The 22932-nt window shown below is 37.5% G+C and overlaps 1 protein-coding gene across 1 annotated transcript; it reads right to left on the bottom strand.

Annotated features, from left to right (window-relative positions):
- Positions 1 to 13243: 13243 nt before the first annotated feature.
- Positions 13244 to 17119, bottom strand: LOC123247517 (C-C motif chemokine 3-like). Its single transcript, XM_044676428.1, has 3 exons — positions 16999 to 17119; positions 15572 to 15698; positions 13244 to 13392 (listed from the first exon to the last, which is right to left on the bottom strand). Exons 1-3 carry the CDS (start codon positions 17066 to 17068, stop codon positions 13293 to 13295), a joined length of 297 nt encoding a protein of 98 aa, XP_044532363.1. The 5' UTR covers positions 17069 to 17119; the 3' UTR covers positions 13244 to 13292.
- Between the last annotated feature and the right edge of the window lie 5813 nt (positions 17120 to 22932).

The raw sequence follows: 22932 nt of genomic DNA, 5'->3' as shown, positions 1-22932 counted from the left end.
ATCTCCTCCCTTTGTCTTTAATTCTATTTTCCCTTTCTTCCTCCTTCTCTCCCAATTATTCTTATTTTCCTTCTCCAGAAGATTGGACTAGGAAGTCCTGGTAAAGAGGGTTGGAACACAACAAGATTAGGAGAGTTCCCCTTGTTAGAGGAGGGACCATCACCCAGAAGAACCTTGAATATTCTCTTTGAGAGACTGAGAGGGAAAGCTTTGGGAGTGGACTTGACTAGAATACAGGAAAACTAGTGAGACTTGATCATATTCTTATCTCTGCTCCCTGAAGGCTATGTTACATTGGACAATATTCCCTCCATGTATCTAAATCTAAAAAATGGGATCATGGTCCATGTTACAGTTGAATGAATACTAGATGAGAAGGTGGTAAACCTGGGTGAAATTCCCAACTTTGCTAATGTCTTTCTGACCTTGGACAGACCACACTCTCTATGGGCTTCTGAAAGGTTAAATAATTTACCAATAATCCACATAACTGTTATGTGTAAGATGTAGAACTTGACCTCAGGTTTTCCTGAAGAATATTGTCATATAAAAGATGGACTCATGTTTTATGGATCACTTTGGATTACAAACCTGTTCTTAGACATTTACTGGCTGTGTGACCCTGGGTAGGTTACTTATCTTTTGTCTATCTCAGTTTCCTTATCTGAAAAATGAAGATAATAGGACCTATTCTCTCTGGGTTATTGAGAAGATAACCCATGACATTCTTACTTCTTTCTTCACAAAGAGCTGGTCAAAAGGAATGAAAGTAATTAGACTTACCTAACAAACCAGGTACTGAAATGATGAGGATGAAGAGGACAGCCAGAGGGACCATGGTTCTTGCAGGCAAGAGGAGAGGACTTTCAGGTGCACTCTCAAAGCTCAGGGTGCCTGTTCTGATGCCTCTGCAATGCATGTGGGGACCTTCTTTTTTTTTTTTTTTTTTTTAATAGGCAATAAATGGCTGAGAGGGAACAGGATAAACAAACTTTCTCAAACAGTATAGGAACAAAACCTGGTTCTTTGGAAGTACTGATGATGACACAATTTTTCTGAAAGAAGGGAAGTGAGATGAGAACAAATAAGGAAGTTGAAGACTTAAGTGATCACTGAATTTCCAGATCTGGACAATATCTAGGTCAAATCATGGGGGAATGTGTGTGTGTGTGTGTGTGTGTGTGTGTGTGTGTGTGTGCCCTTCCCTCTACCTTTAACATTTTAATCTCCTCAAAATGAAATCTTCCTCAGAAGTGGGTCCTAAATAAAGTGGGCTGAGACAGGGGTGTGCTTGGTAAATGTGTAATAGCTGGATTTGTATAAAATATAGGAAGGACACATTTAAAAGTTTAATGTACCTTATTAATATTTTCTCTATATTTTCTTCAGCTTGAACAATCAAAAAATAATAAATCCCTAATTTATGGCAGTTGCTGGTTTTAGAATGCTCATATTGAAAATTTAACAATTGGCTCACACATTTGTCCAGAATTGCTAGTTTTATCAAACTACTGGCTGAGGGTGACATTCTCAATTTGAGGAGCTTAAAATAATCTGGAGGTGCTCTGTGACTATTCCAGTGGGAGGCAGAGAAGGGTATGGGGCTGTAGATGCACTTAAAGCTTTGAATCAAGAATTCATGAGTTGTAATCTTCCTTTAGTTATGTATTAGCTATAAACTGTGCACCAGTCACTTGGTCCCTCAGTTTGCTCATCAGAAAAATGGGGATAGTAGGAATACATTATTTCCTGTCTGATATGGTTCTTATGAGGGAGAATTAAAAGAGATGATGTACACAAAATGCTTACCAACCTTAAAAAGCTTTATGAAAACCAGCTACTACTAGTGGTGGTGCTAGCCTAACTTGTGGTCTAAATTAGAAGGTGGCATGGCATACTGCTAGTCTTGGTGAAGAACACAGGAACAAAGAAAGTTTGTAGGTACTCCTCATCATAACGGAATAACCTCAGCCCAAATGATGCTCTTTTATAGAGTAGGTTAGAGGGAGCAGCTGGGTGTCTCAGTGCATTAAAAGCCAGGCCAGGACACTTCTTAGCTGGGTGACCCTGGACAAGTCACTTAACCCCATTGCCTAGCCCTTACTGCTCTTCTGCATTAGAACCAATATACTTCTAAGATGTGTATTCTAAGATTCTAAGAGTCTAAGATGGAAGGTAAGAGTTAAATAAAGAAGAGATTGGAGCAACTGATGTTGAGTGGAGGGAGGGAAAAGGAGTGCTGGTTAATTGGACATTTTTAAATTACTATTTTGAAAAAGATCAAGTATGTACCAGGCCTGCGTCTGCTGGTATAGCTGCCATGCCTGGCAAATTTATCATGACATGAACTCATAATGATATTGCATCTTAATTCTTCCTCTGATCTCTTTAGCTTGGCTCACTCTGGGTCCTTTATTTCCTTTTAGCCTTAGTGTGGACACTTTCTGACCTCTGTTTGAGTTGGTCCTGTAGCAAACTCAGGATGTTCAAATTGACCAATGTATCCCACATCTTGATCCTTCTGGATTTCCTGATTTCCATCAAGGGCACCATCATCCTTCTAATCTTTCAGGATTTTAGCCTCAGAGACATCCTGGAATTTTCTCCCTTTGTCACTCTGAATATTTGAACAGTTACCAAGTCTTATCAATTCAATGTCCATCCCAACTTTCAAACCATTTTTCTTTCAGGAAACATTGTAACTTGTCTCTACCCCCCCATTATATCTTTATTAACTTTCTAATTAGAACAAAGTGGGTGGCAATAAAACTTTTGAGTCTTCTTTATTTTCTTCTAAATGAAGGGGGAATAGTAACCACCAATCTCTCAGAGGGTGAAGACAAAGGACCAGACAGATGGAGATCAGATGTGATATTCACTTACTTCCTTTACCTCCCCAATGGTATGCACAAGATGGAAAACTCTTGTCTTGTTTTTCTCTCCCATAAGTTTCCTAGAGTTGAGTTCAAAATGACCTCATTAAGGTGGTGAACTCTGAGATGCAACCCATTCACCATTTCTGGAGTCTGATATTTGCTTTCTCCAGACAGATGCCAGGAACTAAGGGATCATAATTCTAATGAATGTGATGAATCATCAGAACCAAAGAAGAGAAAGGACTTTTTGCTGCCTGATCTTCTCATGTTGGAGTTAGGAAAGTAAAAATGGCACTTTGTCCCAGGCAAAGCTGCCTCCTCCATTGAAAGCCAAGAACTCTAAGAGATGAGAGGGAAAGGAAGAAGAACAATCTCCAGCTTTAGTAATGGATTTGGAGTTCTATTGTTCCAGAATTCATTTTTCTTGTCATTTTAAGTCTTCCATATGTTGCAATTTCTCATCATAAAAAATGCTGTGCCATGAATGGGAAAAAATGTTTAAGAATATGTAGAATGGATCAGAATTAATTTATAAAGAGAAACTTAGCAGCTTGGAGATCAGGAAAGTCTTCATGAGGTCCTAAAAGTAAGCCTTAAATTAATTTAAAGAAAACAAAATAGAGGTGAAAGGGGAGCTCATTCAAGGCTTGAGGGATGTCCTGGTCAAAGGTATGGAGGTGGGAGATAGAACACTTTTTGGGTGTAATAGCTACGATGTCAGTGTGGCAAGATTGTATAGTATATGTCAGGGAGTCAAATAAAATAAAGATGGAAAGGTAGGTTGGAATTAGATTAGGGAGCCAATGGGGAGTGACAATGGGGAGAAATTTAGGAATAGCAGTGGGGTAGTTCTGTGGTGAATGAATTGGAGAGAGGAAAGATTCCTCATCATATAGTCCTGGAATGAGCTCAGCCCAAATGATGCTCCTTTTAGAAGTAGGTGGATAGAAATCTACTGGAGGAAGGGCCATTTACTGAGATGATCATCCTCACCCACTCTGGACCTCTTCTTTGTAGTGACAGACAGGCAGTTTTATTGCCTAAGGAATTTGGCAGCTCTGGACACATATTCTGGTATAGCAGAAAGGGTATCACAGATCTAAAGTCAGATGATCTGCATTCAAATCTGAGCTCTCTACTTAGACTGCCTGAGTAACTTGAAAAAAAAAAAAACCACTTTTGACTTCTCTGAGTCTGAATGTCTTATGTAAACATTGGAGTGGGAGGTTTGGAAAAGATCAGGGCTTCTTAACCTTTTATTGTGTCATGGACACCTTTGGCCCAAGAGTGTTTTAAAGCCAACTCAGGAGAGCCAATTGTTAAATTTTCTGTGTGAGCATTTATATCTGAGAAATCTGGCAAATGCTCCAAATCAGGACTTGGTTTATCATTTTGTTGATTGTCTAGATTTGAGAACATGGTGAAAAAAGTGTAAAAAGTTCCAGATTAAACTTAAAAATGTGTTATGTGTAAGCTTAAAAATGAATATACAATAGGGGCAGCTGGGTAGCTCAGTGTATTGAGAGCCAGGCCTAGAGACGGGAGGTCCTAGGTTCAAATCCAGCCTCAGACACGTCCCAGCTGTGTGTCCCTGGGCAAGTCACTTGACCCCCATTGCCTACCCTTACCACTCTTCCACCTATAAGTCAATATACAGAAGTTAAGGGTTTAAAATTAAAAAAAAAATAAGAAAAATGAATATACAATAGCTCTAAGTATTCTATTTAATAAGTTTTTTAATAATAACTTGAATTAAAAGGAATAAAAAGACAAAAGTAAAAGCCTGAGTAAAACCAGCTTTCTCAGCCGCACATGTAGGAAAAGAGAGAGTGGGTGCGGTTCCACACAACTTATAAACAATATGTAGAAAGGCTATGTGAAAGAAGGAAAAAGGATTCTGGGAGATGAAGTCCAAGGGTTCAAAATTTTCTAATTATACATTCTTCCTGTGATCCTTTGGGAGACCAGTCTCCCCAAGGGATTATTGAAAACATAACCAACTTCAAACTATAAAGATTTTAAACTAAAGGCATACTCAATATTGCAGTTTCTAAAGGAAAATTACAATAATTTGGAGTAAAAGAGGAAAAGAACAAAACTAATGATTGGCGGATTGACAAAAAGCCTATTTGGAGGTAGTCCCCTTTGGCATAAGAGTATACATTTAAAAAAATGCATTCAACCCCCCATAGTTCAATTTAGCACATCCAAAAGTTCATTCTGGATCTTCTGGTGCAATCTGTGCTTTCTGTAGGCATCTTCAGGGCACCTTCTCCAAATAGTTCACTTTCTGAGTTTGGGGAGGTAGCAAGTTTTTTATCTTAAAATTACTCTCAAAAGAATTTAAACTTTGCATTATAGGATAATAACATATTCTCCCTTGAGGAGGATGGTGACAAACACAGGAATCACTCAGGGATGAATGGCTGCGTTATGAGGTATATGAATCAATTGTCAAAAGATAATAAAAAACATCAAGAAAAAATCCTAATAAAAGAGAAAAAATAATTTCTGGATGAAATATAGAATATTAAAGTCTTATGTGTAAAAAAAATCTAAGTAAGGAAAAATAAGTCCTTGAATCAGGGCCCAATTAAAGTGATTTAATTGCCATTAGGATTAATAAACTCATCCTACTGCAAAATAAAAAGCAAAAAATTTTAATACTGGTCAAATGTGCTTTAAGTTCAAAAAAGGAGAAAAAGTAGAACTCGAATACTGTATTGAACATACAAGGAAAGAAAACAATAATAAAAAATGTATTAAAAATTAAAAAATATATAGCTTATAATCAGTGACACACTGTGTCAGCCAAGGAGAGGTAGTATACACACACACACACACACACACACACACACACACATTCAGAAGCTCTAGATATCCAAAAATTATTCCTGAAGACCACTTAAAATCAATTGAGATATTTATCTCATTAAATTTTCCAAAGGTTGTATACAGGTTGTAACCAGTTTTGATGGAGTCCATCCATCAACTATGTGATAATTGATAGAGGCAAAATGAAAGTAAAGGCTATATAAGCAATATGTGACCTCGATGGATCAGGTGACAAACCCAGCATACATAAGGAGGGACTGTTTTGCTACTGAAAAGGTTTGTGCAAGGTGTTTATGGGCTTTCACAATATGTTCTTCAGTATAGTCATAGGGGAAAGGTGCAAATCAAAATAATATAACAGAATATATCTAATAGCCAAAACACAGTAGCTTAAAATGATTCAGTGTAATAGAAAGATATTGATTAGATTAATATATGAAATTCAAAAATTAACCTTAAAGCAAATAATCAGCAAAATACAGTAAGCACAACAGGATACAGGCAGTGAATTTAAAAGTCCTTTTCTCTAATTCGAATACACTTTTTCAATATTATGGAGGGGAAACAAAACTCAAAAAGTTAACATTAATAAACTTCCAGATCTCTTTAAGGTTCTTTCCCCTCCCCAGTATATATCATCCATTTGCATTCCTTTGGTCACATTTCTGGAGTTCCTTATAAATGCACTGTACAGAATCTCCATTCTGCATGTTGAGAGTATTTAAGATTTTCAAAATTTTGTTAAAACTTTCCAGTTTGATCTGTAATTCAAGCAACCTAGCTTGTTGCTGCATATTCTTGAGAACTAAATAAAATGGGAAATATCCAATGAAAATAAAAACTTCCAGTAAAAGAATTAAGTAGAGCCATTCTATACTTGTTAGCTCTACCAACTCAAACTGTTCTTTCAGAGTTTCAAGCATGCTTTGTAATAGCATTATTCCTTATAAAAAGGCTGAATGGATTTTATTTATAGGTAAAACAAAAAGATCTGGACTAGAAGAGAAAAATCCTTTCAGGTGTTTGCTAAAGGGCTTTTAAAAGCTATTCTCTGGTGCCCTCTTCCCTAAGAGCAAAACTTAGGGAAGGGAGAACAGTAGTGTATTTGCACATGAAAGATTGGCTTCTCTTTGTGTTTTTTGGGTCTGGAGAAAAAGTACAAAAAACCAGAGGCAAAATTCCCCCAAACTTTGACTTCAAATCCACTGATTTGGGCTATCTGCCCTCCCTGTTATGTTGGGTTGTATAATGGGGAAACCCCCCCAACAGGGGATTCCCCTTCCTGTGAAAAATCCTGAGTTGCAACTGTCTCAGTCAGGAGCCCAGGTCAGCTTAAGAATTTGGCTTAGAAACTAGAAGGGGGTGTGTGTGGCCAGTTGGCTCAGGACCAAGAAGGTTCTTCCAAAGAGCTCTCAGACTTCCCAGCACCGGGCAGTGGAAGGGAGACCATGGAGGGTGAGATGGCTTGATCAGCAGTAGCTTGGGAACAGCAGAAAAACAAGGACCCCCAGGCAATGACCTCGAAGGTGGGAACAGCAGCAGCAGCTGATATTTATTCAATTCCTAGAGACCATCCCTTTTTAATATTCCCTCAACCAAAACCTCTTTTTACTCCTTAAGGTAGCCATAAATGTAAGCTTAAAAATTAATTTACAATAACTCCAAGTATTATATTTAATAAGACTTATTAGTAATACCTTGAAGTAAAATGAATAAAAAGACAAAAGTAAAAGCCTGAGTAAAACCAGCTTTTCTAGCCCCTCATGTGGGAATAGAGAGAGAGTAAGTGGGGTTCCACACAACTTATAAACAATACATAAAGACTCTACATGAATGAAGGAAAAAGGATTGGCAGATGAAGTCCAAGGGTTCAAGATTTTCTAATTATACATATGCATTTTATGAGAACTAATTTATCAGTTATCAGCATACTCCTGCTTTTGGCAAGTTGGTGAAGCCTTTGAACTCCTTAAAATAATGTTTTTAAATGCATAAAATAAAATACATAGGATTACAAAAGACACTAATTATAGTTAAAAGTAGTTATGAAGAAAGTTGAAAAAAAATAAGTGTATGAACCTCAGATTAAGAACCTCTGTGTCAAATGATCTTAAAGATCTTTTACAACTCTAGTAAGATCCTATGGTCCATTCATATCCTCTTGGTCAAACACAAACATTTCCTCCCCACCCCCAGGGGTAGAAAAAGAGATCTTCTTTTCTTTGTGAAATGATACCTATGATATTCAGAGGCCCCTTAAATTCCCCCTCTGTGGCAATGACAAAGTCTTTCTCTTTCATTTGCCTTTTATTGCATTCTTTCTAAAAAAAAATCTTTTCTTTCCTTTGCATCATTATAAGCAAATGCCTAAGACATCCCTATTTCCCCCCCCCCCCCCCTTCCTTCAACTAGACCAGTCTTGGCCTCTAGCCTGGATGTTTCTCAGTTGCTTCTCCTTCCAGGGCTTGGGCAGAGGGAATTTTTCCTGAGTCCTTCCATCCCTGACCCATTGGGCAACAGCTTCTCCGCAAATTCTTCCTCCCTAATTTTAGGTGGTGATTCCATGATGGATAGCAGGGAACATCTGAAGGCCTTCCCATTAATTTCCCTATATAATACATTCTATCTCCGACCTTTGTGATTTTACACAGGTTGTCTCCAATGCCTAGAATTCTCTTTTTCCTCATTTCCTTATCTTGGAATCTCCAAACTTCCTTCAACTTTCAAATCAATTGTCACCTCCTTCAAGAGGACTTTGATTCCCCCAGTTGTTCATGCCCCTTCCACAAAATTACTTTGTTCATATTTTGAGTATGTCTAGGATTTACTTATCTGTGGGTTCTACAGTGTATCTCCCAGTACTATGTAGGCTCCTTAAGAGCAGGTACTATATTGTTTTTGTGTCTTCAGCATCTAGCTCAGCACGTAGCACAGATTCAGTGATTAATAAATGTTCATAGACCAACTGGTCACCACTTTCAGTGGCAGAATGTTATACCCTGACAATTGCTGACCACAGCTAAAGTGATACCCAAAGAAATCCAATTTTATTTTGAAAAAGTCCCCAAACCTGAGCAATGTGTAACATCTGTGACACTTCTACCTCCCCAAGGAGGGAATGGGAGAATTCAAGCCCTGCTTGATTTTTGTATTTTTGTTAATTCACTTTTGATTGTTTGGGTGTGTCATTGTTTGCATTGACTTGATTGTAGTTGTATATATTGTTTTCTTAGCTCTACCTACTTCAATCTCCATCAGTTGCACATAGATCTTTTCCATGATTCTCTGTATTCATCATATACATAATTTCTTAAAGCATTATAATATATATCAGAATGGGGAAATAGGCTTTCAGAGTAGGAAAAGAAAATTTAGTCAGGCAGGCTGGCAGGAGCTAACAATTTCTACCTGGAACACAGCAAGGGATGGAACACAGAGGACTCTCTCTCAGGGTAGTTGGGTTTTGAAGGAGTTGGAAAAGTCATAGCCACTCACCAGAGAGCCTGTGGATTTGGGTATCTCTGTGCTTTGAGCATCATTTGCAAGAGCAACATCTCAACTAGCAAGATCTAGAAGAGCAGGATGAGAATAGCTGTCATGTTTGGTGGACCAACAAGATCAGTCCCCCTGACTTCTCCGAGCATTTATTTGGCTGGTACTTGTGCTGTTGGAATAGGTGATACATTTGAGCTACTGATCAAGAACATCTGTGTGAGATCCCATTATTCCCTTGTGCCCTGGCTGCCTGCCATAGTGTTAGTGTAGGGATTACCCAGACCTCTAAGCCTGAATTTATCCCATAAGTGCTATGTGTAGTCTGTCTATAGTTATTTAGGGTGTTGTGACTTCTCCCCACATCTTTTACCCTTAAATTGGTTTTTAAACTGTGTTTTTATAACTTCCTTTTGTTTCATTCCACAACTTAAAAGGCTCATTGTCATTTAATAGGAAATCCCTGGCTGAGTTGATCTGAAGTGATAGTTACTTCCCAACTGTTACCATCAATTTCCAAGTCCTGTATTTGTGAGTTTAGTGAGATTTCTAGTGTGTTACTGTGTCAAGCAATCACCCTTCATTCCTCCTTCATCCCTTTGCCCCCCTAAAAGCCCCTGTATGCTTATTTACCTACTTCAACACTCATGTACCACAATGTGTTAGTCATTCCTAAATTAATGGGTGTGAACTTTGTTTTCGATTCTTTGCTATCACAAAAAGTGCTGATAGAAATATTTTGGTGCATATGAGGACTTTCTTCTTATTGATGGCTTTCACAGGGTATGCTGATGCACTGTTAGCTGATTTTTGTAAAACTACAAACATTATCAGCCTTTATATATATGACAATGAAATACGATAGAAAGAGAAAGAAAAATAAATTCTATTAAATATAACTACAGAATAAATAAACTACCTGAGGGTCTACTTACTGAGACCTGCAAAGTAAATATATGAACAAAACAATGAAGCACTTCATAGAAATAGAGGAAGACTTCAATAATAGTAGAGATATTAATTGCTTATAGTTGGATCATGCCAAAATATGGAGAATTATAATAATAACTAATTTAGTTATTGTTCTACTTTTTTGCTTACTTATTGGAAGTAGACAAAATAATAAAAGTCATCTACAGGAGCAAAAGCTTAGGAATCTCAGGAATTAAGGGAAAAAATGAAACAGAAGGAACAAAATTATTTGGTATTCTGGTTAGAAAATAGGAAAGTTACACAATGGAACAGTCTCAGAACAAGGTTCAAAAGCAATGGATGATACCAGCACAGTGTCTGATAAATCCAAAGAACACAATTAGTGGAATAAATATCTTCAATGTTCAAAAAACTGTTTAGAAACTTGGGAAGCATCTGAATTACATTAGGCTTAGACAAACATTTCACATCACATATCACAATAAATTCCGAATGGCCATATCAAATAGATATAAAAGGTTATATCAAACAAATTAGATAAGAATGGAAGGAGATGTCTTTCACAACTATGGAGGGGAGGAGAACTCAAGCAAACATAAGTTAGAGATGATCATAAAAGTTAAAACAGACAATTATTTTTACATAAAGTTGAAAAGTTTTTGCACAGGAAGAATTAGTGGAGTCAGAATTAGAAGGGAAAAAACTAACTGGAAGAAAAAGTTTTGCCACAAATTTATCTATAAATATCTATATTTTCTATATCCAAAATATATAGGGAATTCATATAAATTTATAAGAATGAAAATCTTTCCCTAATAGGCAAATGGTCAATGGATTTGAATAATCAATATTCAAAAGAAGAAATATAAGCTATCAAGTAATCTATAACAAGAGTCAGATAAACAAACAACAAAAAACAATGATGAAGTTCTATTCATACTCACCAGGTTGATAAAGATGACCAAAAAGGGAAAATGATAATCCTTGGAGGGGATGTTGAAGGGAAGGTATGCTAATGTACTATTGACAAAGCTCTGCATTGGTCTAACCATTCTGGAAAGCAATTTGTAACTATATCCAAAAAGTCATTCAACTGTTTATACTCTCTGATCCAGCGATACCTCATTCTTAGGACTATATACCCCAAAGATCAAAGACTGAGGGAAGGGATTTATAGGTGCAAAATTATTTTATAGTAGAGCTTTTTTTGTGATATATCATAGAATTGTAAAAAAAATCATATTCAGAATGATAACAAATTATGGAATGTGAATGTAAGAGAATATTATGGTATGATAAAAATTATAAAAGAGATGAATTTAGAGAATTATAGAAAGAATTCTATACAATTCAGAGTTGAATGAGTAGAACCAGGAAAATAATTTATGCAATGACTTTAATAATATAGAGGAAAACAACTTTGAAAGAATTAAAAGCTTTGATCAATTCAATGAGATGATGAATGATGCTTTCCAAATCTTAGCAATGAGGTGATACACTAGAAGTACAGAATAAAACATATACACTTTATGTGTATATACACAAACCTAGCCTATATAAACCCAGTGTGTTTATTTAAGTTTATTATTTTTGAGTTTAAAAAAGAGAAGAAATTGGAGACAAGGAGACCAGTTAGGAATTACTACAAATATTCAGGAGAAAGGAGATGATGGTTTGAATTACAAAAGCGACAGTGGAAGCAGAAATGAGAAGGTACCTTTAAATTATAATGAAGGGCTAGAATCATTAGACATTTACAGATGATTGAATATAGGGAAGAGTCAGAGATGACACCAAGGCTTCAAAACTGGTGTCTTGGAGAATTAGGTCATTAGTGATAAGAAAAGTTCAGGAACCAGGGTTTCTAGGAGAAGATAATTAATTTGTCACTGATAAAATTTAAGTATTGAATTAGATAGCACCAATTTGCAGCTCAAAAATCCTGAGTCAATTTTTTTCTCTAATATTTGTAGTTCTTAGGAAATAAAGAGAAAGACCTTTGTTAGTAAACATTTTGTGGAATGGTAAAAATTTGCCTCAGATTGTTAGTTGGGCATTTGGATGAACAAATATTTAAATATCTACTGTGTAGAAGTCATTAGTGATAAAGACACATTGTCAAGGTCTGCTCAACAAATTACTTGTGGGTCAATGAAGTGGGATGAGAAAAATAATTCTGGAATTACAGGAGGGCTGAGCTGACAGACTGACAGATGGACATGCACATATCTTCTTGCTGAACAGTGACAAAGTTTAATGATTTGGGGTACACACTTTATAGGGAATATGATGTAGGCTAAGGGATTTGGTAAGCCTTTTATAGGGACAATGGTTAGGAATGATTTACAAGATGGAGACAATAGATCAGAATTACCTCAGTGGTTCTGAACAGAGTTTTCTATAGGTGATAATTCAATATGTCAATGTGTAACCATCTAACAAAATTTCTCATGGAATTCTTGCCTCAGTGATTTCTTGAAAGAACTTCTAGTATTTGGGAATGGATTTGGATTAAGTTCTCATGGTGTGTGTGTGGGGTGAGAGCTATGTGCCTGACTACTTCTAGGTTATAGTTATGACTTTATTGGATTCTATTCTCACTACTAGGGGCTATGACACATAAAAAAATAGTACTTGTCCCCAATAACTTACATTCAACAAAAAACTTTGACACACACCAGACTTTCTGAAGTGTCTGATAATGAAAATTAAGAGAGAGATAGGACAATGGTAGAGCAGGATATGAGAGAGTGAAGAGAAACTTTAAAAAATATTTTAGGCTAAACTTTTGTCTTTGCCTATTTTGTCTAGCAAAAAAAAAAAAAAGCCATCCTATTTAGAACCAGTTTTGCTAGATTAATGAGTGTTGCTAGGGAGTATGAGACATTGGAGGTAATCAAGTAGACTTTTACTCATTGGTAACGGGACCAGTGCCATTGTAACCTTGGCACTGGAAGAGAATTCTGGGTTGCAGAGGCACACAGAGTACAAGTCACCTAGGTTGAAGTGAATCCAAAGCAGTAGAAAGGACAATGAGGATTGGAAGGAAGAAGGCGATAAAGAGCTTATAAGACAGCTTTATTTTAGAAACCATTTTTATTTTTTAGGTGGAGGAAGTTGAATGCTTTTGTAGAAATGTTCCAGGTAGGAGTAGCATTATTCAGTCCTTATTTTCTGTTTTAGAAGGAAGATGTACTTTCGTACCCACATGCTTTGGGGGTTGGCACAGATCTGTTCACCTTTACGGGTGAGGAAGCTGTAGTGTGAGAAGCAGAAGAAAGGATAATGAATAAATAAGCCCCAGGATTCCCTTCCCTGAGATAGCTCACAGGTCTTACAACTTTCCAACACCATCATCTCTATGCAAAAGGTTAAGACCCTCCCTTAATCCTCAGAGAGCATAGTGCATAAAATGCTGGACAGAGAGTCACGAAGAAGTATGTTCAAATGATGCCTTAGATACCTATGAGTCATATGACCCTGGGGAAGTGACTCAAACTTTTTTAGCCTCAGTTTCCTTAACTGTAAAATGGGGAGAACCTGCTTCCTAGAGTTGTCATGATTATTAAATTAGAAGACAAATGTAAATCACTTTGTAAACCTTAGAGAGCTACCTAAAGGCTAATTATCATTATCATCATTATCATATTTCTTCAATGACTACCTGGGTGTCTTCTCAGAAAACCCTCAGGTCTTTACTTTTTCTTATCCCACCTTCTCTTTTCAATGGGAGAAACTCCTAGAGGGAGTTGAAAAGCAGCTATAGAAGGAGAAAGAGGGTTGGATTTGAATGACAGAGGACCTCTTTCAAATACAAGCTCTGATTCTTACTCTTTGAGTGATCTTGGGCAAGTCACTTGAACTATTTGGTTCTCTATCTCCATCTATAAAATGTTTCTTCCTCTGTAAAATGAGGGAGTTGGGCAACATGGCTTCTAGGGTCCATTTCTATTCTAGATCAAGGATTCTCTAGAGAAACCATAGGAGATGCTACCCAACTTTTTCTCTCTCTCTAATATCCAGTATTATCACCAGCTCCAAGGTGCCTGAATGCAATAAATCACAAGCCCTGAGGCACAATAAAGAGAGAGAATTTTATCCAGGATGCATGCATATCATCTATATCCTTTCTGTAATCCTTTTTGATTCTAATGCCTTGCCTCTGTTGATTATTTCCCATTTATCTTATAAATAGCTTTTTTATTCATATTTATTTGCATGAATGTTAAAATTATATCTTGCTCTGATCTCTGACCTCAGTCAAGTGAGCAGATTTTATAGGGAGGCAGTACAAAGGGACAATATCAGGAACTTTGGATGGAGAAGGGGAACTTGAAAGTCATGTATAAACTGTCCCAAAGATCAAAAGTGCATAATTTAAAACTGTGTCATTGTATTGGAGCAGGGAGGTGGCATAATAGATGGAGCATCAGCTCTGGAGTCATCAAAATTTGATTTTGAATGTGGCCTCAGACACTAGCTGTTTGCTTCATTTTCCTTATTTGTCAAATGAGTTGGAGAAGGAAATGGTAAGCTACTCTAGTATCTTTGCCAAGAAAATCCAAAATGAGAGTCATGAAAAGTCAGACAACTGAAATGACTGAATAGCAACAATAAATCATATAAAAACTAAAATTCACATCCTAGCTAGTTGGACCCAATCGGGGGGAACCACCTCGATGCTGCTTTCAAGGTTTTGATTTTTTGATATATCAATTCTAGATCATTATTCCAAATCAGTAGAAAGTCAAAAGGATGTTGATAACTTTGAGGTCTAATTTTGAAATTTTACCAATAACTTTGAGATGATTTGGATATGTTAAGGAAATAACCCCAAGTTGGAGCAGGTAGAAATTGCTCCTTTTCCCTAAAAAGCCTATAAAAAAGGGGTCAGCTAGGTGGATCAATGGATCGAGAGCCAGCCCTAGAGATGAGGAAGTCTTGGATTCAAATTTGATCTCTGATGCTTCCTTGCTCTGTGACCCTAGCCAAGTCACTACCCTCAGTGCCTAGCCCTTACCATTCTTTAGCCTTGGAACCAATACATAGTATTGATTTTAAGTTGGAAGGGAAAAGTTGTTATTGATGTTTTTTTAAGCCTATGTGAAAGAACGATACTTCAAACACTTGCTCCCCAAATGTTCTTCTGATTCCATTGGGTCCATGCTATTGAGTGCTCCCAATCCTTCCCCAAAGTGTTGCTTCCCTCTGCCTTTGTTCTTCCTCCTGTACTTACCCATATTGCCTGTCTTACTTTACCATCCCACCTCCTGTGTCCACATTGACTGCTTCTGGATCTCTTACTCCATCCCTCTGACTGTGTATGCTTTTGAACCACTATGGCTTCCTTTGTTTCCTGAATTCTCCCCTGAATGTTCCTCCCTGAACTCTCAGTCTCCTTTTCCCCAGATGGAGGGTGTGGAAGTGTCACTTACACAATGGCTGGAGTGTGGCACAGGCTGCTGGTCTCATAGAAGCCTAACACGGATCTGTATGGGAGTTGGCGACGGATATAAGAGAAGCAGCAAGAAGTCGGAATGTCATGTTTAATGCCTCTAGTTCCTGAGACAGACAGTGAAAGAGTTGATGGCTTTGCACTTCTTATAGGAAGGAATCTGGAGGACCAAGACCCACAGTTCCTCCCTATCTCCCCCTCTTTTATCTCTGCCTCTTTCATCTCATCCCTTTGTCCTTAATTCTATTTTCTCTTTCTTTCTCCTCCTCTCCCAATAATTCTTCTTTTCCTTCTCCAGGAGATTGTATTAGGAGCTCCTGGTAAAGGGGGATGGAGGTTCATTGTGGAAAAATAACAAGATTAGGAGAATTCCCCTTGTTAGAGGAGGGGCCATCACCCAGAAGAATCTTGAATATTATATTTATTTAAGTGGCAGCTATTTAAACAATGTGCTCTTTCCCTGAGGCAATCCAGTCTATATCCTTTATTAAGAGAAGAAGGCTCCTAGCACTCTGGGTGTTCTCCTCTAAGGGAGGACTTGGACAAGAATCACTAAAGACAGGCAAGCATGGACGATTGTGGTTTTCTTTTTTAGAATGTGTCCATATTATTGAAATCACAGATTTATTGGAATATTGGAGATATATATTCAAAGTTTTACTGTTTATGAAGTTCTTTCACACAAAAACTTCCTGGTCATCTTATGTCATGCCTTTGAGTATTCCCCTTTCCTGCTTCCTAGCTCACCTCTGTGTGTTGACTTCTCTCATTAGTATGTAAGTTCCTTGGGGACAAGTACTATCTTGCTTACTTGTATTTTTTTAACCCAGCATCAGCTTTCTGTTTAGCACTTCAGTTCTCTCTCTCTNCTCTCTCTCTTATCCCATTTAATCTTCTTCACAATTCAATGAGGTGGAGGGAATTATTATTATTCCCATTTTACAGATTAAGAAATTCAGGCCCAGAGTGACTTATCATGGTTACACAGCTTTTAAGTGGTGGTATAAGGGCTCAGATTCAGAGTTTTTGTCAGCCCAGAGGAGCATGAGTCTGGACCCAAGAGATTTGGATTCCTAATAAGAGTTTACAGGGGTTATACACACCCACCTTGGGAAATATGCACTGGGCAAATCCTCCTACATACCCTAGGGTGGTCTGGACCATCTATACCACTTTCCCAACATCTAAAGAGGTGTGTTTAAAGGGGGAGAAGAGGAAAAACTTCCTGCCTTCTGAGAATAGAAAGGGAGGAGTGAAGTCCTTGAGGACCCCTAATTTCATAGTGGCTCAGATAGTTTTGTCAGTGATGGGATTGTCACAGATGACCTGTTCATCATTAGCCCCTGACATTCTTGCTTCTTTCATCACAAAGAGTTGGTCAAAATGAAGGAAAGTAATTAGACTTACCTAACCTAGTTTCAAAGTAGAAACCAGGCACTGAAATGATGAGGATGAAGAGGACAGCCAGAGGGACCATGGTTCTTGGAGGCAGGAGGAGAGAACTTTCAGGCGCACTCTCAAAGCTCAGGGTGCCTGTTCTGATGGCTCTGCAATGCAGGCTGGGATCTTCTTTTTCTTTATAGGCACGAAATAGCTGAGAAGGAACAGGATAAACAAACTTTCTCAAACTAGATAGGAACAAAACATGGTTCTTTGGAAGTACTGATGATGGCACGATTTTTCTGAAATAAGGGAAGTGATATGGGAACAAACAAGGAAGTTGAGGACTTAAGTGATGACTCTGTATTTCTAGATCTGGACAATGTTTAGGTCAAGTCATGGGGGAATGAGTGTGTGTGTGTATGTGATCTTAAACATTTTAATCCCCTCAAAATGAAATCTTCCTCAGTAGTGAGCCTGAATAAATAAAGTGGGCTGAAGCAGGGGTGTGCTGGTAAATGTGTAATAGCTGGATTTCCATAAACTGTATGAAGGACACATTTAAAAATTTCATCGACCTTATTAATATTTTCTTCAGCTTGAACAATCAAAAAATAACAAAGCCCTAATTTATAGCACTTGCCAATTTTAGAAGGTATAAATGCTCATATTGAAAATTTAACAATTAGTTCACACAGTTGCCCAGAATTACTGGTTCTATCATACTACTTGGCAGAGGGTGACAGTCTCAATTTGAGGAGCTTAAAATAATCTGGATGTGTTTTGTGATTATTCCAGTGGGAGGCAGAGGAGGGTATGGGGCTGTAGATGCACTTAAAGGTTTGAATCAAGAATTCCTGAGCTGTAATCTTCCTTCAGTTATGTATTAGCTGTGAACTGTGCACCTGTCATTTAGCTCCTTTCAGCCTCAGTTTGCTCATCAGAAAAATGGGGATAATAATAGGAATACATATTTCCTAGCTCACTGAAAAGAGATATTGTACACATAATCTTTACCAACCTTAAAAAGCTGTATGAAAATCAGCTACTACTAATGGTGGTGCTATCCTAACCTGTGATCTAAATTAGAAGTGGCATGGCATACTGCTAGTCTTGGTGAAGAACTCAGGAATATCTACAAAGTGTACAGGTTCACCTCATCATAATGGAATAACTTCAACCCAAGTGATGCTCTTTTAAGAAGTAGGAAGGACCAGCTGAGTGGCTCAGTGGATTGAGAGCCAGGCCAGGACACTTCCCATTTGTGTGACCCTGGGGAAGTCACTTAACCCCATTGCCTAGCCCTTACTACTCTTCTGCATTAGAACCAATACACTATAGATTCTAAGATGGAAGGTAAGAGTTTAAAAAAAAGTAGTTTGGAGCAACTGAGGTTAATTAGAAGGGAAGAGAAAAAGAATGCTGGTTAGTTGAACAGTTTTAAATTACTATTTTGAAAAAGATCAAGTATGTGCCAGGCCTGTCTCTGCTGGTATACCTACCATGCCTGGCAAATTTATCATGACATGATCTTATATCTTAATTCTTCCTCTGATCTCTTTAGCTTCGCTCACTCTGGGTCCTTTATTTCCTTTTAGTCTTAGTGTAGACATTTCCTGACCTCTGTTTAAGTTAGTCATTTAGCAAACTCAGTATGTTCAAATTGACCAATGTATCCCACAACTTGATCCTTCTGGATTTCCATCAGGGGCACCATTATCCTTCTAATTCTTCAGGTTTTTAGCCTTAGAGACATCCTGGAATTTTCTCCCTTTGTCACTCTGAATATTTGAACAGTTACCAAGTCTTATCAATTCTATGCCCATCCCAACTTTCAAACCACTTTTCTTTCAGGAAACATTGTAACTTGTCTCCACCACCCCCATTATATCTTCATTAACTTTTTAATTAGAACAAAGTGGGGGGCAATAAAACTTTTGAATCTTCTTTATTTTCTTCTAAATGAAGGGGGAAGTAGTAACCACCAATCTCTCAGAGGGTGAAGAAAAAGGACCAGACAAATGGAGATCAGATGTGATATTCACTTACTTCCTTTACTTTGAAGTAACAAAATGAATAAACAACTAATTAAAGTGGGGAGAAATGGGGTGCCAAAACAGCTAATGGTAATTGGGGAATGGGGTTGTCAGTCTGGTGAGTAACCTCACAAAAGGGAACTGGAAAGGGTAAATAAATAAATCACAGGTAACAACACTTAGCTGGGGATAACTGGGTTGAGAGAAACTGAATAAAACCAGGGAAAACGATTAAATACACAGTGGGTTCAATGTGTCAACTGAGGTATCTGGGAAAGGATTGAGATAACTGAACAGTTTAATGAATAAGTGGGATGGGGAATGAAGGGGATTAGGTTACCTGCCACTAAGATCTATAAATCTCTGCACAAGGGGATAGGGATGGCTTAAGCTACACTACTGACTGAAGTCTATCAGCAGACTGCTAAGAGCAAGGTCTGGCTGGGAACAGGGTATCTCACAAAGATATTCAGTGATGATGTCTTCAAAATATGGTACAGGAGACAGGAAAATATAGCAGTTTATCCAAATGTGAAGAGAAGGAGATGGGATGGTCTTAGTGTGTCCATAACACAAGGCAAATCAACTTCTCTACCTTTCTACTTCACTGGAAAGCTTGACAGATGATGTTACTCAGTCCAAGGTCTAGGGAAACAACTTCAGAAATGATATGTCTGACCAAATCCACCATAAGACCAGGTTTCTAAATTCTCTTGACAGTCAAGTCTGCTCTCTGCTAACTAAGATCTATATTTCTCTACAACAACCTCCCCAATGGTATGCATGAGATGGAAAACTCTTGTTGTTTTCTCTCCCATGAGTTTCCTACAGTCAAGTTCAAAATGACCTCATCAGCGTGGTGAATTCTGGGATGCAACCCATTCACCATTTCTGGAGTCTGATATCTGCATTCTCCAGACAAATGCCAGGAACTAAGGGATCATAATTCTAATGAATGTGATGAATCATCAGAACCAAACAAGAGAAAGGACTCTTTGCTGCCTGATCTTCTCATGTTGGAGTTAGGAAAGTCAAAATGACAGCTCTGTCCCAGGCAAAGCTGCCTCCTCCATTGAAAGCTAAGAATTCTAAGAGATGGGAGGGAAAGGATAAAGAAGAATCTCCAGCTTTAGTAATGGATTTGGAGTCCTATTGTTCCAGAACTCATCTTTGTTGCCAATTTAAGTGTTCCATATGTTGTAATTTCTCACCATAAAAAATGCTGTGCCATGAATGGGAAGAAATGTTTAAGAATATGTAGAATGGATCAGAATTAATTTATAAAGAGGAATTTAACAGGTTGGGGATTAAGAAAGTCTTCATGTGGCCCTAAAAGTAAGCTTTGAATTCATTCATTCATTTATGTATTTGTTTATTTATTTTTTAATTTTTATTTTTTAGAAAAATTTCCCATGGTTACATGATTCGTGTTCTTACTTTCCCCTTCACCTCCCCAAATCCAGTCACCCCCATAGTCAATGCACATTTCCACTAGTTTTAACATGTGTCATCTACATAAGACCTATTTCCATATTATTGATAGTTGCACTGGTGTGGTCATTTCGAGTCTACATCCCCAATCATGTCAGCATCAACCCATGTGTTCAAACAGTTGTTTTTCTTCTGTGTTTCCATTCCTGTAGTTCTTCCTCTGAATGTGGGTAGCGTTCTTTTCCATAAATCCCTCAGGATTGTCCTGGGGTATTGTGTTGTTGCTAGTACAGAAGTTCATTACATTCGATTTTACCACAGTGTCTCTGTGTACAATGTTCTGCTCCTTTCGCTCTGCATCAATTCCTGGAGGTCTTTCCAGTTCACATGGAATCCCTCCAGTTTATTATTCCTTTGAGCACAATAGAATTACATTACCAGCATATACCACAATTTGTTCTGCCATTCCCCAAATGAAGGGCATACCCTTGTTTTCCAGTGTTTTGCTACCACAAAAAAGCGTGGCTATGAATATGTTTGTACAAGTCTTTTTATCTATGATTTCTTTGGGGTACAAACCCAGCAATGCTATGGATGGATCGATCAAAGGGCAGGCAGTCTTTTAGCTCTCTTTGGGCATAGTTCCAAATTTCCATCCATAATGGTTGGATCAGTTCACAACTCCACCTGCAATGCATTAATGTCCAGTTTTGCCACATCCCCTCCAAAATTTATTACTCTCCCCTGCTATCATTTTAGCCAATCTGCTAGGTGTAAGGTGGTACCTCAGAGTTGTTTTGATTTGCATTTCTCTAATTATTAGAGATTTAGAACACTTTCTCATGTGCTTATTGATACTTTTGATTTCTTTACCTGAAAATTGCCTATTCATGTCCCTTGCCCATTTATCAATTGAGAAATGGCTTAATTTTTTTTATCCAACTGATTTAGCTCCTTGTATATTTGAGTAATTAGACCTCTGTCAGAGTTTTTTGTTATAGAGATTTTTCCCCAATTTATTGTTTCCCTTCTGATTTTGATTGCATTGTTTTTGTTTGTACAAAAGCTTTTAAATTTAATATAATCAAAATTATTTATTTTAAATTTTGTAGTTTTTTTCTAACTCTTGCTTGGTTTTAAAATCTTTCCTTTCCCAGAGATCTGTCAAGTATACTATTCTGTGTTCACTTAATTTACTTACTATTTCTTTCTTTATATTCAAGTCATTCACCCATTCTGAATTTATCTTGGTGTAGGGTGTGAAATGTTGATCTAAATCTAATCTCTCCCATATTGTTTTCCAATTTTCCCAGCAGTTTTTGTCAAATAGTGGATTTTTATCCCCAAAGTTGGGCTTTTTGGGTTTATCATACACTGTCTTTCTGACTTCATTTACCCCAAGTCTATTCCACTGATCCTCCCTACTGTCTCTTAGCCAGTACCATATTGTTTTGATGTCTGTTGCTTTATAGTACAGTTTAATATCTGGTACTGCTAGGTCACCTTCCTTCACGGTTTTTTTTATTATATCCCTTGATATTCTTGATCTTTTGTTCTTCTAAATGAAATTTGTTATTATTTTTTCTAATTCAGTAAAAAAGTTTTTTGGTAGTTTGATAGGTATGGCACTAAATAAGTAAATTAATTTGGGTAGGATGGTCATTTTTATTATGTTAGCTCATCCTACCCATGAGCACTCAATGTTTTTCCAATTGTTTAGATCTAGTTTTATTTTTTTGGAAAGTGTTTTGTAGTTGTGTTTGTATACTTCCCAAGTTTGTTTTGGTAGATAGATTCCTAAGTATTTTATATTGTTTAGGGTGATTTTAAATGCTGTTTGTTTCTCTTTCTACCTCTTGCTGCTGTGATGTGTTGGAAGTATATAGAAATGGTGATGATTTGTGTGTATTTATTTTTGTATCCTGCAACTTTGCTAAAGTTGTTGATTATTTCTACTAGCTTTTAAGTTGATTCTCTAGGAAGCTTTGAATTAATTTAAAGAAATTGATTAAAAGAAAACAAAATAGAGGTGAAAGGTGAGCTCATTTCAGGCTTGAGGGATGTCCTGGTCAAAGGTATGGAGGTGGGAGATAGAACACTTTTTGAGTGGAATATCTACAAGGTCAGTTGGGAAAGATTGCATAGTATATAATGGCAGTAATATAAAATAAAGATGGAAAGCTTGGTTGGAATTAGATTAGAGAGATAATGGGGAGTGACAATGGAGAGAACTTTAGGAATAGCACTGGGGTACTTATGTGGTGCATGAATTGGAGACAGGAAAGATTCCTCATCATCTAGTCCTGGAATGAGCTCAGCCCAAATGATGCTCCTTTAAGAAGTACGTGGGAGCGGTAGCTAAGTGGTGGATAGAAATCCACTGGAGGAAGAGCCATTCACTGAGATGATCATCCTCACACACTTTGGACCCCTTCTATGTAGTGACAGACAGGCAGTTTTATTGCCTAAGGAATTTGGCAGCTCTGGACACATA

The sequence above is a fragment of the Gracilinanus agilis genome, chromosome 4, assembly GCF_016433145.1.
Source record: "Gracilinanus agilis isolate LMUSP501 chromosome 4, AgileGrace, whole genome shotgun sequence".
Lineage (NCBI taxonomy): Eukaryota > Metazoa > Chordata > Mammalia > Didelphimorphia > Didelphidae > Gracilinanus > Gracilinanus agilis.
This window is presented reverse-complemented; position numbering and strand designations above follow the sequence as displayed.

What these genes read in the sequence shown, in the direction of transcription:
- LOC123247517 (XM_044676428.1), bottom strand. Translation starts at nt 17,068, where the DNA reads ATGGTCCCTCTGGCTGTCCTCTTCATCCTCATCATTTCAGTGCCTGGT. An exon ending in CTACTTTGAAACTAGGTTAG is followed by an intron (nt 15,699 to 16,998) that starts GTAAGTCTAATT and finishes TGTCTGTCTCAG; the next exon opens with GAACTAGAGGCATTAAACAT. An exon ending in TGCCACACTCCAGCCATTGT is followed by an intron (nt 13,393 to 15,571) that starts GTAAGTGACACT and finishes CTCACACTACAG; the next exon opens with CTTCCTCACCCGTAAAGGTG.